Raw genomic sequence first — 17,842 nt, forward strand, 5'->3', positions numbered from 1 at the left:
GCGTGCTATAGGTTGCCTACCCCTGGTCTAGAGACTTCAGTGCAGTCCCTCCTGACTCACCCTTGTGTAGATGACTAGGAGAGGAAGGGGAGCTAGCGCACTAGCCCGGATCTCCGGAGACCTGGGTTCAGTTCCTTGCTCTGCCACAGACTTCCTGCCTGACCCCTCGGACCAGTCACTTAGCTGCTCCATGCCTCAGTTTCCCCATCTGTAAAATGGGGCCAAGGACTGTGTGACCTCATTTGCCAAGCCCATTGAGCTATATAAGAGCTAAGTATTCTATCTCCCTGTGCCCCAGTTGCAATGAGACTCCTGCCCCCCCTACCCCAGAGCGGTGTGAGAAGGATATAAGCTGCTGTACTGCCGATGACCAGGTAATGATAAGGGTTCTTACTTGCTTTGCTTTCTCCATTAGGTCTTCAAGTGCATCCAGCCACAGCAACACTGTGCAGAGAGAGGGGGGCAAGGTGGGAAAATAGCCTTTAAATTGCCACGGCGCCGCCTGCATTGGAAACCCCGACCCACGCCTCTCGGAGTGCAGGTAACGGTCCAGAGATGTCCCACTGTCCCTTTACAGCACATGCCTGTTAGAAGAACCCTGGCATGGGAGTGTCAGGTTGGGCTAAAACGAACGGGAGTTGGGGTGACTGAATTCCCCAGGCAGCTCTGGGGAGCAATCGCAGCCTTGGCACCTAGACTACCTGGGCGGTGGCGCTCTATACCTGTGGCTGGCAATGCCTGTTGCTTAGAACAGGGATGGTGCAGCACTGGGAACTAGACACACGGGGCTGGGTTTTCGGGGGTCCAACACCCAAAAGCGAGGTTGGGTTTTCCAAGAGTGTTCCTGAGCTCTGAAAATAATGGTGCCGAAACGGGAGCTGAGCTAACCCACGGCGGGGTTAGCTAGTCTGTGTCTCACTAGCCCATGTAATACGCTTTGCCCAGGCTCCTTACCGAAGGGTCAGATGTTTCCTCGCCTTCCCGCTGAAGCAGTTCTGTGAAGCGTTAACCTGAGATCTCAGGAGAAGCTCCGGGAAGAGCTAGATTTGCACTGGGATGCAATCAAAGCCCTTCAAAGGAAGGAAGGATGGGCTAGTGGTCAGGGCAGCAGCCTGGAGATCTGGGTTCAATTCCCTGCTCTGCCACTGACCTTGGGCAAAGTCACTTAGGGCCAGATTTTTCTAGGAAATTCAGGCGCCTGGTGGCTAAGAAGTGCTTCAGGTGGCCGGCACTCCCCTCATTCACAGCAATCTGATGCCTCTAACTCACCCGTTGGGCTCAGGGCAGGACTCGCTAGCTGAGTTTCTCTGGCCTGTGCTCTGCAGGAGATCAGGCTGTGAGATCACAGTGGTCCCTCCTGGGCTTACTGCTGAGCTCCATCTCATGTCCGATTCAATGGCTGCATGCGTGGGGAACGGGCTCTGTAGGGTGTGAGCAGTGGTGACGCTGCTGTGGGGCAGAGAGTTAATGGCTGTGTTCTCTTCTCTCTCCCGTTAGCAGGATTCCTGACTCCTCACGTCTCCTTTCCAACCCCCAATGGAGCAAGAAGAGCCGTGCGTGGTGGAGCTCCATGACTCTGACGACCCCGATATCGTTCGACGAGTCTACATAGGTGAGGATGGACGCGAAGCCAGACCAGGAGCCACCGATTTGGTGAAGTGTGGGTGGAGGGAGCTGAGACGCAGGGGATAGAGGGGACTCTTTGTTCCATCTGTCCTAGCCTAGCGCTCCTTGCGCAGTGTATGATACCTGTCTGGCCCCATTCACATTGTATCTAAGCACCTCCCCATTGTCAATGGAGTTATCCTCACGCATCTCTCTGAGGCAGGGCTGGGTGTCCCCATTATCCAGAGGGGGAACTGAGGCTAAGAGATTAGCTCAGGGTCACACAGGAAGTCTGTGGCAGAGCAAGGACTCGAACCCCCTGGGTCTGCCAAGTTCTAGGCTAGTGGCCTGACCACTGGGCCATCCTTCCCACATGGATGCAGGTGTCACTCATGGCTCCCTGCCAATTCCGTGAGACTCCTGAGAGGCCCCTCCGCTCGGCGCAACCTGCCGTTTCACTTACCAAGTGGCTTTGATTTGAAGGGAAGAGGGTGCCTGAGGGTTACTGAGTGCAGGGTCCTCGGCAGGCTGGTGCCTTGAGGAGCGACCTTCAGGGTGAACTCCCTGTGCCCCTTGGGTGGCTTTAATTCCTCCATTAAATTGCTAGCATCCAAAGGGTGTCCTAGCTCCATCCCTCCCCCCCTGGTCTCTGGGATCTCTCCTCCGCCTGTCCTCCCTGCATGGGGCAAAGCTTGGTATTGCTTTGTGGAGACCCCTCTCTCTGACGAGTGTCCCATCCCACCGGCTATGAGTTGGGGGTTCTGCTAAGGAGGGAGTCCCTGTGTGCTCCAGTTTTGCAGGGTTTTGCTAGGAAGGGGTTGTTTTCAGGGTGCAAGGCAGCTGGGCTTCTCTCCCCCCTCCCCACCCCATGCCCATTCTCTTCCATATGGTGTCCCGGGACAGGGTGGGTGGGGAAAAGGGGAGGTTCTGGGCTGTAAATACACCGCCCCCCCCCCCCCCCCCCGCACTTCCAGCCAAAGGCTTCCCCATCCAGTTCTCATGGGGTCTGTGGGTCACTCTTGTCACCCCAGCCAAGCTGAGGGGAAGCTTGTGGCCTCTGCTGGGAGGGACGGGGTTTGAAATGAGAACTGGCTTCTGCCGTCTCTCCCACCTCGAGGACTATGCGGGAGACTTTCGAAGCTGCCTGGAGAATCCAAATACCTGGTTGCTGTGAATTTTAATGGCAACAGGACCTCTGATCCCTTGGGCTGCCCTGCAGTGCTCAGCCCTGGCTTCCAGACGGAGCCCCAGGGCTGTGCGTTTGTGGCGACCCCGGCTCCCCTTTGCTTTCCAGCTGACGACGGCATCGTGAGCGAGAGCGAGGAGGAGCTTCAGCACGAGATCATCCAAACCGTCATCCCCCACAGCCCGCTGGCCAAGAAGCCCAAGAAGAAGGCTCCCCAGAGAGCTGACGGGGGCAGTGCCAAAGCCCGGGGGCCGGAGAGCCCGGCAGGGCCACCCCCTGACTATGGCGGCGAGTTGGTGGAGTTGGCTGGCGGGCAGGAGGAAGAGGGGGGGATGGTGGTGCGGCACCGTGGTGCCACCGGCCGGCAACGGCCCTTCATCTGTAACGAGTGCGGCAAGAGCTTCAGCCACTGGTCGAAGCTGCTGCGGCACCAGCGGACTCACACCGGCGAGCGGCCCAGCACCTGCAGCGAGTGCGGCAAAAGCTTCAGCCAGAACTCGCACCTGGTGCAGCACCGGCGCACCCACACCGGCGAGAAGCCCTACCGCTGCGGCGACTGCGGCAAGAGCTTCAGCTGGAGCTCCAACCTCATCCAGCACCAGCGCATCCACACCGGCGAGAAGCCCTACCAGTGCGGGGAGTGCGGCAAGAGCTTCACCCAGAGCAAGAACCTCATCAAGCACCAGCGCACCCACTCGGGTGCCCGTCCCCACCGCTGCACCGAGTGTGGCCGTGGCTTCACCCAGAGCACCAACCTCCTCAAGCACCAGCGGCTCCACGCCGCCCGCCAGAGCCAGGCCTGCCCCGAGTGCGGCCAGGCCTTCCGCGAGAGCGCGGAGCTGGAGCGCCACCGGGCCGAAGCCCACGGGCACGAGCCCTTCATCTGCGTGGAGTGCGGGGAGAGCTTTGCCAAGAGCGCCACGCTCAACCGGCACAAGAGGGTCCACAAGCCCCTTTTCGTGCGCTGAACGACGGGCGTGGAGTGGGGCCGTGCCCGTCACGTGACCGTGCGCGGCATCAAGATGCGCTCAGTGTGGTTCGGCACGTGGCTGGCTACAGCGTTGATGCCTGCGAAGCATGGCCATGCCCGTCACGTGACCAGCCACAGCGTCGCCGAACGTGGGTGTCCACTGTATTGATGTGTGCTGAGCAGGGCCCTCCACCGTATCAACACGTTGAGCATGCCTGTGCCATCCATGATGTTGCTGAGCATGCCTGTGGCCTGTCATGTGACCTTCCATGATGGCGAGTCACATGGCCGTCTACGGCGTCACATGGCCATCCACTAGATCGGGGCGGGTCGCGTGTGGCCGTCCATGGTATCAACATTGTGGTCAAAGCCTTGGAAAGCAGACCTCAAAAAACTCACAGGGGACAGAGCTTACAGATGTACATAAGGTGGGGGGCAGGGACCAGGGTTGGGGAGGTGGGGGGGGGGATGTTTAAGGTAGAAGCCATAATACTCAACAAGGCACCGTACATCCTAGGGAAGCTAGCGTCTTGGGACAGGGGAGGGCGTCCTCTCCTGGGGGGTGACATTAAAAGATGGATTGTGGAGGAGGAGGTGCAGTGTAGAATAAAATTCTGCTGTTTTGAGGGTGTAGATTCTGTATGGGTCAGGCTCGTTGGGAAGGAAATGGTACCTTGGTTCCGTATTTGGGGTCCTGCTCTGAGTGGGGGGCCCCAGGTATTGTGCTAATACCGATAATGGGGGTGGGGGAATCGCTTGAATTAATTAAAGGTTCTTTGTCCCTTCTAAGATCCTTAGCGTCTCTCATCCACCCTCCCTCCCAGCTGGCAGCTTTCTGCCTGGTGGACATGCCCCAGTGGGCTAGCATGGGACAGGACTTGCCCTTCTGAGGGTGTGCTCCCGTTGGAGACTGAAAGAAGGAAGCGGCAATGGAAGTGAAAGAGCGAAGCAGAACAGAAGCTCAGAACCAAACCCCCAGTCTGTCTGTGTTCCCTCTGGCCTGGGAAAGCCTCCTCAGTGACCTAGTGCCAGGCGGGATCCCTCAGGGGACTCCCAGGGGCTGCTCTAGGGCACCATGCAGCAGTAAGGCTCAGTGCAGTCAGTTGTATTGGCTGGTGTAAACAGGGGCTGCTCGCAGTGTGTATAGGTGATAGGAAAAGCTGTTTCCCTTTGGGTGTGGGGGCTTTGCCTTGCCCCCTTCAGTGCTGCAGGACCACCCTTTGCCTGAGGTTTTCACAAGTGATTAGTGTCCAACTTATGATCACCCCGCTCCCCAAAGCACCTGGTGAAACGCAGGCCCCAGGATCTTGATCCCAAACTGCAAGTCACTTCTCTCCAATTCCTGGACTTCTGGGCATGATTGGCAGAGGGGGACAGGGCATTTTTTCCCTCTTGGTGACTTGGCATGAGCTGGATCTTGCTGTATGGGGTTAAGACCTCAGGGCCTGATTTTCAGGAGGCCAGTAGCCCCTAACTCCTGCAGGAGTTTCAGACAGGCTGCTTCCACCAAGGGGAATAGAGAAACCCATGGCAGCTTTGTGAAAGTAAAACCTTCTGCAGCTCAGCTACAAGGGCTTGTTTATTTTGGGAACGAAACTCAGCAGGAACCATCAGCTGGCGTCTCTGTCCCACTGTGTAGATGCTGAATAGAGGTGCTGGCTATACAACTGGCCCCTCTAGCTCTGTTCACTGCCTTTCTCCATTCCTTGCAGCAGGTGGCTTTGAGCTAGAGCGAGGTGCATTATTTTAAGTTGTGAAGGTGGTCCGTGTGAATCCCCTTGAACTGAGGGAGAGAGGAGCTGTGCACAAATGGAGGCTGAGATTGTTAGTTACCTAAGGGATTTAGACACCCCATCAAGGGAATCCAGGTGCCTGAATCCTCTGGGGAGCTTTAAAAATCTTAACTCTAAGGCCTGCATCTAGGGGCAACAGAAGTGAACCAATCTCCCTTCCTGCCTCTCTCAGCAGCCGGGGACAAAGAGGGAGGGAACTCTCCCGCCTCTGAGCAGCTGTAGGGGAAGAGCCAGTGGCATAAGATGCTGACCAGATGCCTGCTTCCAGTTTGGGCTTAATCTCTATGGCAACCCTCTGCTCAAGGTCTACATGCAGCTTGAAGCCTGGCCAGTATTACCCCTCCCCCAACCACATCACATGCAGCCCATCAAAAACCCATCACATCATGGCTTGGCCCCCGCTGCCTCTCAGAATGGTAAACAGGGGCAGTGGGCAACGGCTGCTGCTCCTCGGAGCCCTTCTTCCTCATCCTAGCAGGAAACTGGGTCCCTGCTTGTAGCGCTGAGTGGCTGGAGAGGAAGCTGGGGGGTGGGAGCCCTGGGTGGGACCAGAAGGAACATGTATCTGACAAGAAACACACCCACAGCTTGAAATCCAGCCAGTGGGTAGGGGTGCTGGTAGGTGCCAGTGACTTGCCTTGTGTCTGGGGCGCTCACCAGATGCCATAAGGGAATCTCCACACCCGCTGGCTGCTGTCCTATTGCATCTCATATGGGAACCACCTTGTTTCCCTGCAGCGCTCCAGCACAGGCCTGCCCATTAGAGACTTGTTCTCCGTGAAGAAGCAACAGCCTGCTGCATCCCCTGCGCCCCCTCCCCTTCTGCGGCCAGAGCCCATAGGAGCTCAGATGCTAGGGTGATGGACAGAAGCTTCAGAGAGACAGATCCACCTCACGCATCAGCTGGCAACAACTTCCACTGGATTTAAAGGGGCCACACAGACAGCTGGAAGTCTTCATAGCCCCACCCCTCGTATCTCTCACCAGAGGCAGCCGAGTACTATTCCACAATGCTTTAATTTATCTCACACATTGATATCACCTGCCACATACAAAAGGGGAAGAGCTTCCACCAGGTTTGCACTTAAGACACTGCACGCACATAGCAGCCACCAGCACAAAGAGCAGACGCCTCCCGATGGCGCCATGATGATTTCGGCCCCAGCTGCTTAGTCGGTGGTTTTAAGACTCTGCTCGTAAGAGAACAAAATGCCACAGTCAAGGTGCAGCGTGCGGGGCCCGGGGAACCGATGCCAAAGGCTATGCCTTGGTTGCTGCAGCCTGTGAAGCCCCCATGGCCGTTAGCTGCTGGATCTTCTGGCTCATCATTTCCATCACAGCTGCAAGGGAGAGAACACGCACACAGTGAAGGGAGTTGGCCAGGGGCCGTTCTAGCTGTTAAGAATAGGTGGGTGCCAGCAGTGGGCAACGCCCCAGAGCCAGGCCTGCCTGAAAAAACCAACATGTCCATACCTTGTTTCATGGCATGTTTTTCCTGCAGTGCCGGCTGAATTTTCTCCATCTGTTTGGTCAGAAAGTCTATCTTCCTCTTGAAGAAATCTCGGGCATTGTCTGCTGTCTGCAAGAGGAAAGGTGGCCTGATATGTCCACCCCAAGGAGAGGTGGGCACCTGGGAAGGGGCTCACCCCCTGCCTGAAGTGCAGTGACAATGAAGTGATGCACAGGACAGAGGGTAAACACTTGAATCGCTCCAAGATTTGGCTGCTCAGGCAGTAACATGCTTAGCCTTTCTACAGCACCTTTCATCAGAGACCCTCAAAGCACTACGTCATGAAGCCTCACAGCATGCCTTAGTTGTAGGTGTACCTATATATCACCTCATCTGCTACTGAAATGCAGCCACCTCTCGGGTGGAACATGACAGCTGTCCAATAGGGCATCACAACACCACAAAACAAGATAGAAATTGATGGCGTCGTCTCTGACTGAAGCGGCAAGAGGTGACAGCACGTAACCATGCATCTTTGGCCACGGATAAACCCCTGACGCTTAGGGAAAGGGTCGCAGGAGTGTTAATGGTCAGCAGGTTGATTTTACATCTGCCCTGACAGATGGCAGCACCCAGGGAAGAGTGCACCATCCCTGCCTGGGTTTTGAAGGTTTCTCATCGAAGGACCACCTGCTTAGCTTGCAAGACCCCACTGCAGCGTAGACACGGAGGTCTGGCTAAGGGAATGCAACCCAATCCCCTAGCAGAGAATTCCAGTGCACTAACCTCACTGGCCATTTACCTAGCCTGCTGTCAGACACATCCCTCCAGTCCCAGGGCAGAGCTCGCAGGGTGTACAGCAAGAATTCTGTGCTCAAGGTGTGAGGCGTTTCATACAGAGAGATTGGGGTGGGGAAGAGATGGCTGAGTCTAACACTTTTATGTGCAGGTAAAGCACATCCTGCCACTCCCTGGAACACACCAAGTCTAATAACGCTCTCACGGTGGCTCCTACCTTTTCTACGTAGTAGCCTGTCCCCACGTCTACCAACACGTGGCCAACGTCGGAGAGCTTCCCGGGGACGTACATCTGCCAGGGAGGTCAAGGGAAAACACAGAACCAGCAGGGAAACCATGAGAGCAACAAGGTTACGGTGATAGGTCCTGGGAAAAGCATCTTAGCTCCACACCTGCTCCTGAGCTGGTATAAAGCAACAGAACTCCTTTGAGCACGGGCAGATGTGAGTGCAATTTGCCCAGAGATTCAGTTTAATAAAACAGTGTTTTACTAGATTATATTGTGGTGGCAGGCTGAAGGCTTGACCAAACTCAGGGCCCCGCTGCACAAATATATATATAGAGAGAGAGTGTGTCTCTCTTTCCTGGAGAGCTCACAGTCCAAACAGACAAGACAGAGAAGGTGGGATGGGAAACAGGTGCAGAGAAAGGAAGTGACTCACCCACGGTCACACAGCGGGTCAGTGCTACAGCTGGGAATAGAACCCAGGTCGCAGGCCAGTGCCCTAACCACTGGACCATGTTGCTAGATATGAACGGTGCAGGCCCCATGGGAACGACTAGAACTGATTTCAACATTATCAAAAGATCAGCTCAGTCCCAAGGTCGCTTTGTGACGCTTGGGCGGAGGAGAAACCCAAGCCGGGATTAATGGGAGGAGGTTGCAGAGAGACACTGCAGTGTCCCAGTATCGCTGGAAAAATCAGCAGGCGGAGGAGGCAGCAGGAACTGAGCATGGAACTAGAAGCCCCTGTTCGTTCCCAGAGCAGGCACAATCCAAGCAGCCGCAGGGCAAGCGCCCCCAGTGCATCTTGGCCAACAAGCCTCAGCCCTGCCACGGAGTTAGAGCATGAGCTCCCCTCTATCAGCCTCCTTGGTTCTTGGCCCCTCTGGCAAGGAGGGGGCTAATGGGCCAGCTGGGGTGTGGGTTTGGGATGGGAATGGCAGGCCACATGGAACAGCACAGATCATTTCATAGAGAGGTCACTGGAACAGCTGTCCAGCGGGAGCAGCTTCGGTCGCTGTCAATCCAGGCAGGATTTAGACTAGTGTCGTAAAGGCAAAAGGGTCCCTTTGACTGTTCCCAGCCTCTAGTCCCCTGACTGGAAATGTTCAATGCTAGCCTGCTAGCTGCCGGCTGCATCAAAGCCAGAGCAGGCTGCATGTTGGGGCCCGAAGGGTTAAGTTCCCCGTTGGGGTGAGAATCAAAACGCCAGGGTAGCAAGGAGCCAGAGCACAATGTCGGCAGCATCTCTGAGGTGGTGGGTAAAGGATACAGAGCTGGTTAGCGGGACTAGCAGCTCCTTCCCTGGAGACAGAAACAAATGCCTGTTATTACCCAGACACTACCCCCTACTGCACAGTACGGGGGGGAGGGCCTCCAAAAAGCAACGTGAGAGTGGGGGGACAGCCACGACTATGGGCGCTCATCAGCATTCAGAGGCTTTGCACTGTTGGGGGCAAGTTAATAGCAACGCCTGGCCCCTCCATAGCATCTTTCATCCAGATCTCAGAACTCTTTAATTAATTACACACATACACCCTGTAAGGCAACTGAGGCACCAACCAGGGCTGTGGCCTGCCCAAGGACACGCAGCAAGTCAGCGGCACAGCCAGGATCAGGATCAAGGAGTCCTGGCTCCCAGGTGTTTGCTCTAACCACTAATGAAAACTCCCTCCCCTTGGGACCTGGTCCATGGGAAGAGGGAGGTCATTCCAGGGGGCCTAGAGCGAAGACACATACACAAAGCTGGAGGACACGGGGCTCTACAGCAGCAGTGCGGGGAGCTTAACAACCGCGTGCAAACGCCAAGGGGTGCCCTCTGCGACTGCACCATCCCCAGATGGGCCTGGGGGAAACGGGGGTCCCAAGGGCGCAGGGCGGGTCTGCACTGACCTTCGTTGCTTTTGTTGAGCACATTCAGACAGTCCTTGGCTTCCACATACTTGGTCTGCACCACCTTGAGCTGGGCGATGGAGGAGGAGAGGAACTCCACTTCCTGGGGGGAAGAGCAAAGCCCAGCACCCATGGGGGCAGAAACTGGAATCACTATCGGGGCAGGAGAACAGAGGGACGGGATGGGGCTCCCCAGGCTCGGGGTCTCGCTGGGGGATGGGCCCCTCCCATGGGGCTGGGAGGGTCTTGCTGGGGGGGCAGGGCCCCTCAGACAGGGCTGGAGGAGGGTTTAGGAGAGGGTTTTCTGGGGGGGGGGGGGCAGGGGTCCTTCAGCCGGGGCTGCGGGGGGGTCTCGCTGACAGAGGATAGTGGGGGGGGTTCGTTGGGGGGCGGGGCCTCTCATATGGGGCTGGAGAAGGATTTAGGAGGGGGCGGGACCCCTCAGACGGAGCTGGGAAGAGCGAGTTGCGGGGGGTCTCTCTCTGGGGGGCGCAGCCCCTCAGCTGGGGCTGCAGGCGGGTTGCGGGGGGTCTCTCTCAGGGGGGGCCCTCAGACGGGGTTGGCAAGGGTGAGTTGCGGGGGGGTCTCTCTCTTGTGGGGCAGGGCCCCTCAGATGGGGCTGGGAGGGGCGGGGAGTCTCTCTCCGGGGGGGCGGGGTCCCTCAGACAGGGCTGGGAGGGGCAGGGAGCGGGGGGAGGTCTCGCTGGGGGTGGGGCCCCTCAGACGGGGCTGGGAGGGGCAGGGAGCGGGGGGGTCTCGCTGGGAGCAGGGCCCCTCAGACGGGGCTGGGAGGGGCAGGGAGCAGGGGGGGTCTCGCTGGGGGCAGGGCCCCCTCACACGGGGCTGGGAGGGTCTCGCTGGGGGGGTGCCCCTCAGACGAGGCTGCGGGTGGGTTGCGGTGGGGGTCTCTCTCTGGGGGGGCGGGGCCCCTCAGACGGGGCTGGGAGGGGCGGGGAGCGGGGGGGTCTCTCTCTGGGGGGCCGGGGCCGCTCAGACGGGGCTGGGAGGGTCAGGGAGCGGGGGGGGGTCTCTCTCTGGGGGGGCGGGGCCCCTCAGACGGGGCAGGGAGGGTCTTGCTGGGGGGGTGCCCCTCACATGGGGCTGCGGGCAGGTTGCGGTGGCGGTCTCTCTCTGGGGGGGGGCAGGGCCCCTCAGACGGGGCTGGGAGCGGGGGGGGTCTCTCTCTGGGAGAGGGTTGTGGGGGATCTCTCTCTGGGGGGGCGGGGCCCCTCAGACGGGGCGGGGAGGGTCTCGCTGGGGGGGTGCCCCTGAGACGAGGCGGGGAGCAGGGGGGGTCTCTCTCTGGGGGGCCGGGGCCGCTCAGACGGGGCTGGGAGGGGCAGGGAGCGGGGGGGGTCTCTCTCGGGGGGGCGGGGCCCCTCAGACGGGGCTGGGAGGGGCAGGGAGCGGGGGGGGTCTCTCTCTGGGGGGGCGGGGCCCCTCAGACGGGGCTAGGAGGGGCAGGGAGCGGGGGGGTCTCTCTCTGGGGGGCCGGGGCCGCTCAGACGGGGCTGGGAGGGGCAGGGAGCGGGGGGGGTCTCTCTCGGGGGGGGCGGGGCCGCTCAGACGGGGCTAGGAGGGGCAGGGAGCGGGGGGGTCTCTCTCTGGGGGGGGTGGCGCCCCTCAGACGGGGCTGGGAGGGGCAGGGAGCGGGGGGGTCTCTCTCTGGGGGGGCGGGGCCCCTCAGACGGGGCTAGGAGGGGCAGGGAGCGGGGGGGTCTCTCTCGGGGGGGCGGGGCCCCTCAGACGGGGCTGGGGGAGGGTTTAGGAGGGGGGTTTTCGGGGGGGCGGGGCCCCTCAGACGGGGTGCGGTGCGGGGGGTCCCTCCCGAGGCTTGGCCCTGACCTGGTCCAGCTGGTTCTTCAGCACCTCGAGCTGCGGCAGCGTCAGCTCCGTGATGTTCACCTGCTGCGCCATCTTGGGGGAGAGTCAATGAGCGAGCCGGGGAGGCGCTCTGGGCCGGACACAGCGCCACTCTATGGTGCGCGACGCCTCCGCTGGACCCCCGTCTCTATGATTTCCTAAGGACAGCCATTGCTCTGTAGGGTTAAGCCGCTACCCTACTTCCGGTCGCCATTGCTCTGAGGGGGCTACCGCTACTTCCGGTCGCCATTGCTCTGTGGGGATCAACCACAATTAGAGCCTGTGCCCTGGAGTTCAGAAGTGAGGCCTTGCTCAGTTTCAAGGTCTAGGTGGGCTACAGGGTTACACAGAGCCAGACCACCGCAGCAGAGATGTGTCTGTCTAGTTCTTATACCACAAACCTCCATATGGCATCCCGGGGGAATGGTCCTAACAGCACTAAACTCCTAGACCAGATGAACTCAAACTGCAGGGGGTGGGGGATGCGGAGTGTATTCAGGAGGCAGAGGGGATGGAGAAGTTTAAGGGGCAAAAAAACGTACTGCACACATTTCACCCACAGCCCTGAATAACTACCAAACCCGATTCCTCCAGAGATATCAGCTCCTCCAATGGCCCCAGGCAGTTTGATGGAGTTCTGTTGAGCTTGCATAGTATTATATAAAGTTGTTGCCTTCTGTGCGATCATCCCTTTGCTTCGACACAGTGTGCACATTTAACTGTAAGCAGCGACCACAATCAGTTTTGTGCTTTTGCTCTTATTACACTGGATCGTTGGCTCTGCTTGAATCAATGCCTTACTATTTTTAATATCTAGTGAGAGTTGCATGTTGATATTTGTTAAATTGGTATACGTGTGGTAAGAGGCGGGGGTGTGTGTGTAAAATTCTATAGACACAAAAAAGGGGGCACGATCAAATAAGTTTGAGAACGACTGTCCTAGACCAATGCTAGAATCCACACTGCTCCCCCTGCCTCCCCCCATACCCATCAACACACAGAAATACTTAATAAAGATTTAATAATGGGTTCATATGTCTACCAGAGAAAGGAAGAACATGATCCACTGGCTGGAAGCTGAAGCCAGACAAATTCAGATTGGAAATGTTGGGGACACTGGGGCATGGCCACTAGGTAACTCGAGGGGATGGAAGACCATGAGTGTCAATGAAGCCCCCTCGCACTAGGCCCAGGTATCCTTGGCCCCCCCTCCCGCCTGGAGGCACTCGCAGCAGCTCTGCGTACTAGGCCCAAGTGTCCTTGGCCCCCCCGCCTGGAGGCACACACAGCAGTTATGCTGAGAATCTGCAACAATATGCTGCAGAGTCAGACTGCCTGAAACTAAGCAAGGCCACACAGGGCAGATATGGAAGAACAATGCTGAATAAAGCAGCTTTATGTATAGTTTAACAAATGATACAGAGAACCAGGGAACTAGCTGGGAACTGGATTGGCTGGCTATATGGATACTTGGGGCAGCTTGCTATTGGATTAGTATGCTGGGAAAAAGGATGTATAAAAGCCTGTGTAACTTCCTGCTCTGGGTACAGGATTTGAGATTCAAATCTCCTTGTACCTATTTGAAGCTTCAAATAAACTTTTCTGCTTCTCCGGCCTGTTGTGATTATTGGGTGTAGCACACCGGGTAACGAACCACTCAAGCTGTTGTTCAGCCTCTCAGCACTGGGTGCCGGCAACAGAAATATGGTGTCAATTTTTAACAGAGTAAGTAACCATAGGAGCAACTTATCAAGAGTCGTGATGGATTCTCCCTCATGGGCAGGTTTCAGATCAAGACTAGATGCTTTTCTTCAAGATCTGCTCTAGGAATTATTGTGGGGAAGTTCCATGGCACAGCCAAGTCAGTCAGTCAGGGCTATTGGACTGCTTTACTCAGAGCATAGGAAGTCCAAGGAGACAGAAGGAAACTTGAGAACAACCTAGCACAGAGGCCCCAGGCCCGTTTTTACCCACAGCACGTTCTCAGAGAGGACATCGCCTTACTAGTGTAATAAACTCACACTAAAATAAAAGGAGTACTTGTGGCACCTTAGAGACTAACAAATTTATTTGAGCATGCTCAAATAAGTGTTAGTCTAAGGTGCCACAAGTACTCCTTTTATTTCAGAGTAGCAGCCGTGTTAGTCTGTATTCGCAAAAAGAAAATAAATGTGCATTGTAAGCTTTTCCTTGTTTGTACAGGCCCTAGCACAATGGGGGCCTGCTCCCTGCCTGGGCTCCTAGGCACTACAATACAAATAAAGAAGCCAGTGCCATAATCAATAAGAGCAAGTTGGATGAATACCAGATGGAGGGGGGCAGCCTCAGCTCTTTGGGTTTACACAGCTCCACTAGTGGTCATTTTACATCCAAGTTGATCCATGGGATGCTTACAGGACCTCAGCGTGATGCTTTTCACAGAGGCAGCAACAGGGACATTATGCTGGGGATCTCCAAGCACAGAGGCAGACTCTGATGCGATACCACTACCTACTAAAGCAATACACACATGGACGAGAAGGACAGCTGGTGTGAAAGGATGGTTGCTTAGGTGCAGGTTAAAAGGAAGAAGCACACCTACCCTGTAGAGAGCATCCTATGTGCAGAGGAAGAGTGAGGGGGCTGGTGCCGAAGATAGTTATTAGGCAGCATTTGGCCACTAAAGTAACTGTCAGCTAGAGACATAGCTACAGCCAAGCCCCACTGTAGTGTGGCGGCTGTTCCCAAGTAAGGTAGAATGGTCTGTTGCAATAGGGCACAGGACGCTGAGCTCAGAGATTTGGATTCTAGGCCCAACATTTCCACTCAATCTGTGGAACCATCAACCAAGTCACTTGATCTGCCCTGACTCAGTTTCTCCTCTGGACAAAGTAAGGTTATGGCTTCCCTTTATGAAGCATTAGATGTCCCACAGCCCTACCAAGTTTTCTGGGGATGGGAGAGAATTCCCCCATCAACTCCCCAACACTTTGCTCCTGGAGGTGTCTACAGCTGCATCTAGGTCCACTTCCAGCTCTCCTGGTAGCCATGCTTCATGCTACTCTCCCTCCTTGACTTTGTGTATTGACACAGTCCAAACTACCAAGCAAAGAGTGAAATCCAAGCCATTGTTAACAGCTCTGCAAGTTAGATCTCCTGAAAACCCTCCTGCCTGAAGCATGCAGATGGCATGGCACATATTCTTCGGGGAGGCTGACAAAACATAGAACATAAGAATGGCCAACTGGGTCAGACCAAAGGTCCATCTAGCCCCGTATCCTGTCTTCCAACAGAGGCCAATGCCAGGTGCCCTGGAGGGAATGAATAGAACAGGTAATCATCAAGTGATGCATTCCCAGCTTCTGGCAAACAGGCTAGGGACACCATCCCTGCCCATTCTGGCTAATAGCCATTGGTGGACCTATCCTCCATGAATTTGTCTAGTTCTTTTTTGAATCCTATTACTCAGCCTTCACAACATCCTCTGGCAGAGTTCCACAGACTGACTGTGTTGTGTGAAGAAATACTTCCTTTTGTTTTAAACCTGCTGTCTATTAATTTCTTTTAGTGACCCCCTAGTTCATGTGTTATGAGAAGGAGTAACTAACACTTCCTTAGTTACGTTCTCCTCACCAGGCATGATTTTTATAGACCTCTATCAGATCCCCCCAAGTCATCTCTTTTCCAAACTGAAAAGCCCCCCTCCCATCTTAATCTCTCCTCATACAGAAGCCATTCCATACCCCTAATAATTTGTTGCCCTTTTCTGAACCTTTTCCAATCTATCTTTTTTGAGATGGAGCGACCACATCTTCACACAGTATTCAAGATGTGAGCATACCATGGATTTATATAGAAGCAATATGATATTGTGTCTTATCTATCCCTTTCTTAATGATTCCCAACACTCTATTAGCCTTTTTGACTGCCACAGCACACTCTGTGCAAGCTTGCAGAGAACTATCCACAATGACGCCAAGATCTCTTCCTTGAGTGGTAACAGCTAATTTAGACCCCATCATTTAATATGTATAGTTGGGATGATGTTTTCCAGGGTGCATTACTTTGCATTTATCAACACTGAATTTCGTCTGCCATATTGTTGCCTAGTCACCCAATTCTGAGACATCCTTTTGTAGCTCTTCACAGCCTGCTTGGGAACTAACTATTTTGAGAAGTTTTGTATCATCTACAAATTTTGCCACCTCACTGTTTACCCCTTTTTCCAGATCATTTATGACAACATTGAACAGCACTGGCCCCAGATCAGATGCCTGGGGGACACCACTATTTACCTCTCTCCATTATGAAAACTGACTATTTATTCCTACCCTTTGTTTCCTGTCTTTTACCAGTTACCAATCCATGAGAGGACCTTCCCTCTTATCCCATGACAGCTTACTTTGCTTAAGAGCCTTTGGTGAAGGACCTTGGGCTTTCTGAAAATCTAAGTACACTATATCCACTGGATCCCCCTTATCCACGTGCTTGTTGACCCCCCTCAAAGAACTCTAGCAGATTGGGGAGGCATGATTTCCCTTTACAAAAACCCTATTGCCTCTTCCCCAACAAATTATGTTCATCTATGTGTCTGACAATTTTGTTCTTTACTATAGTTTCAACCAGTTTCCCTAGTACTGAAGTCAGGCTTACCCACCTGTGATTGCCAGGATCACCTCTGAAGCCCTTCTTAAAAATTGGCATCACATTAGCTATCCTCCAGTCATTTGGTACAGAAGCTGATTTAAATGAAAGGTTACAGTCGACAGTTAGTAGTTCTGCAATTTCACATTTGAGTTCCTTCAGAACTCTTGGGTGAATACCAGCTGGTTCTGGTGACTTATTACTGTTCAGTTTATTTGTTCCAAAACCTCCTCTAATGACACCTCAAGCTGGGACAGTTCCTCAGATTTGTCACCGAAAAAGACTGTCTCAGGTTGGGGAATCTCCCTCACATCCTTGGCTGTGAAGACCAATGCAAAGAATTCATTTAGTTTCTCCACAACGGCCTTGTCGTCCTTGAGTGTTCCTTTAGCACCTCGATCGTCCAGTGGCCCCACTGGTCCAGCAAAGTAGCAGGGGCCTCTGCAAATCTAGGGCAACAAAGCTGCAGTTAAATGCTACAAAAGCCTCACACTTGCCTTCTGGTTCAGCAGCCTCATCCAGCCACCTGAGACAGATAAGCAGCAACATGAAGGGGAATGTGTCCATCTAGGACCGCAACACACTTCAGGCCTTCGTGGGCTTGGCCCCCATGGCTTTGTCCTTGTTTACTCAGGAAATCCCCATCATTGTGTAATCTAATCTTAAAAGCCTCCAATTACCCATCAGATATATGTCACCCTGCCTCAGCATGAGGGATGGGGAATGGGCTACAGAACCTCTTGCAGCCCTTCCGGCCCTACATATTTCTGTGGTTCTACACCAGGAGAGTTTTGCCAGTGTTCTACTGGAATGGCTGTACCAGTAAAACCCTCTTGGTGCAGAGGCCTCCCCATTCGGTTTTACAGCAGCATAGCTGTCTAAACAACCCCCGTCCCCAACCAGCTCTGCGGCCCAAGGTGGCTTTTTAATACCATAAAACAGCTCTCCCCACATTACCGGCAAAACTGCACCCAAGACTAAGAGATCCTCCCTCTCACATCCCATTCAGGGTGACTGACGCTGGCAAAAAGACACCCCCCCCCGTGGGAGGATAGAACAGCAGCGACTGAAGGAACAAAAGCCAAGTGTCGTAAGGTGTTTTGTCCAATGCGGACCCCCTACCAGCATATGGGGCATAGGAAGACGGCCCTTTGATGGGGAGCAACAGTGGCATCTAATCTTCCAAGTAATCACTGCCTCAATTTACCCAGAAGAATTGGTCTAGAGGGTGGTTCAAGTTACACACTCCAGCCGAGGCAGACAGTCAGAAGTCAGAGTGGCATTGCCCAAAAAGGCACCTAACAGAGAAGGTAACTGGGTTAGGCGTGGGGGAGTAGATTGTCCTCTCACCCCGAGGACCCAGGAAATCCATGTGGTCCAAGTCTATGGCTCCACCAGATTTATTATAGCTGTACAAGCCTCAGATATTCAGCAACCA

General features: G+C 55.0%; 2 protein-coding genes across 4 annotated transcripts in view; one reads left to right on the forward strand and one right to left on the reverse strand.

Moving 5' to 3' along the window:
• The window catches only part of LOC102932959 (zinc finger protein 436), a 35,281-nt gene extending 30,731 nt beyond the window's left edge, over positions 1-4,550 (forward strand). Inside the window, exon 5 of the mRNA XM_027821000.3 lies at positions 2,900-4,550. Within this exon, the coding sequence (XP_027676801.3) occupies positions 2,900-3,759 (860 nt within the window). The 3' untranslated portion in view covers positions 3,760-4,550. The remainder of the gene's footprint in view (positions 1-2,899) is intronic.
• A 2,002-nt stretch (positions 4,551-6,552) lies between these two features.
• On the reverse strand, positions 6,553-11,978 carry PFDN5 (prefoldin subunit 5). 3 transcript variants are annotated; one of them, XM_037884226.2, is made up of 6 exons: positions 11,764-11,969; positions 9,919-10,021; positions 9,299-9,330; positions 8,020-8,094; positions 7,028-7,133; positions 6,553-6,894 (listed from the first exon to the last, which is right to left on the reverse strand). In XM_037884226.2, the coding sequence occupies exons 1-6, from the start codon at positions 11,833-11,835 to the stop codon at positions 6,815-6,817; spliced, it is 468 nt and encodes a 155-aa protein (XP_037740154.1). In that variant the 5' UTR covers positions 11,836-11,969; the 3' UTR covers positions 6,553-6,814. The 3 variants fall into 3 exon arrangements, with proteins under 3 accessions (XP_037740154.1, XP_043389041.1, XP_037740153.1); XM_043533106.1 differs by lacking the exon at positions 9,299-9,330 and having other exon boundaries at positions 11,764-11,977; XM_037884225.2 differs by lacking the exons at positions 8,020-8,094; positions 9,299-9,330 and having other exon boundaries at positions 11,764-11,978.
• Positions 11,979-17,842: the final 5,864 nt, after the last annotated feature.

Source organism: Chelonia mydas, chromosome 20, assembly GCF_015237465.2.
Source record: "Chelonia mydas isolate rCheMyd1 chromosome 20, rCheMyd1.pri.v2, whole genome shotgun sequence".
NCBI classification, from domain to species: domain Eukaryota; kingdom Metazoa; phylum Chordata; order Testudines; family Cheloniidae; genus Chelonia; species Chelonia mydas.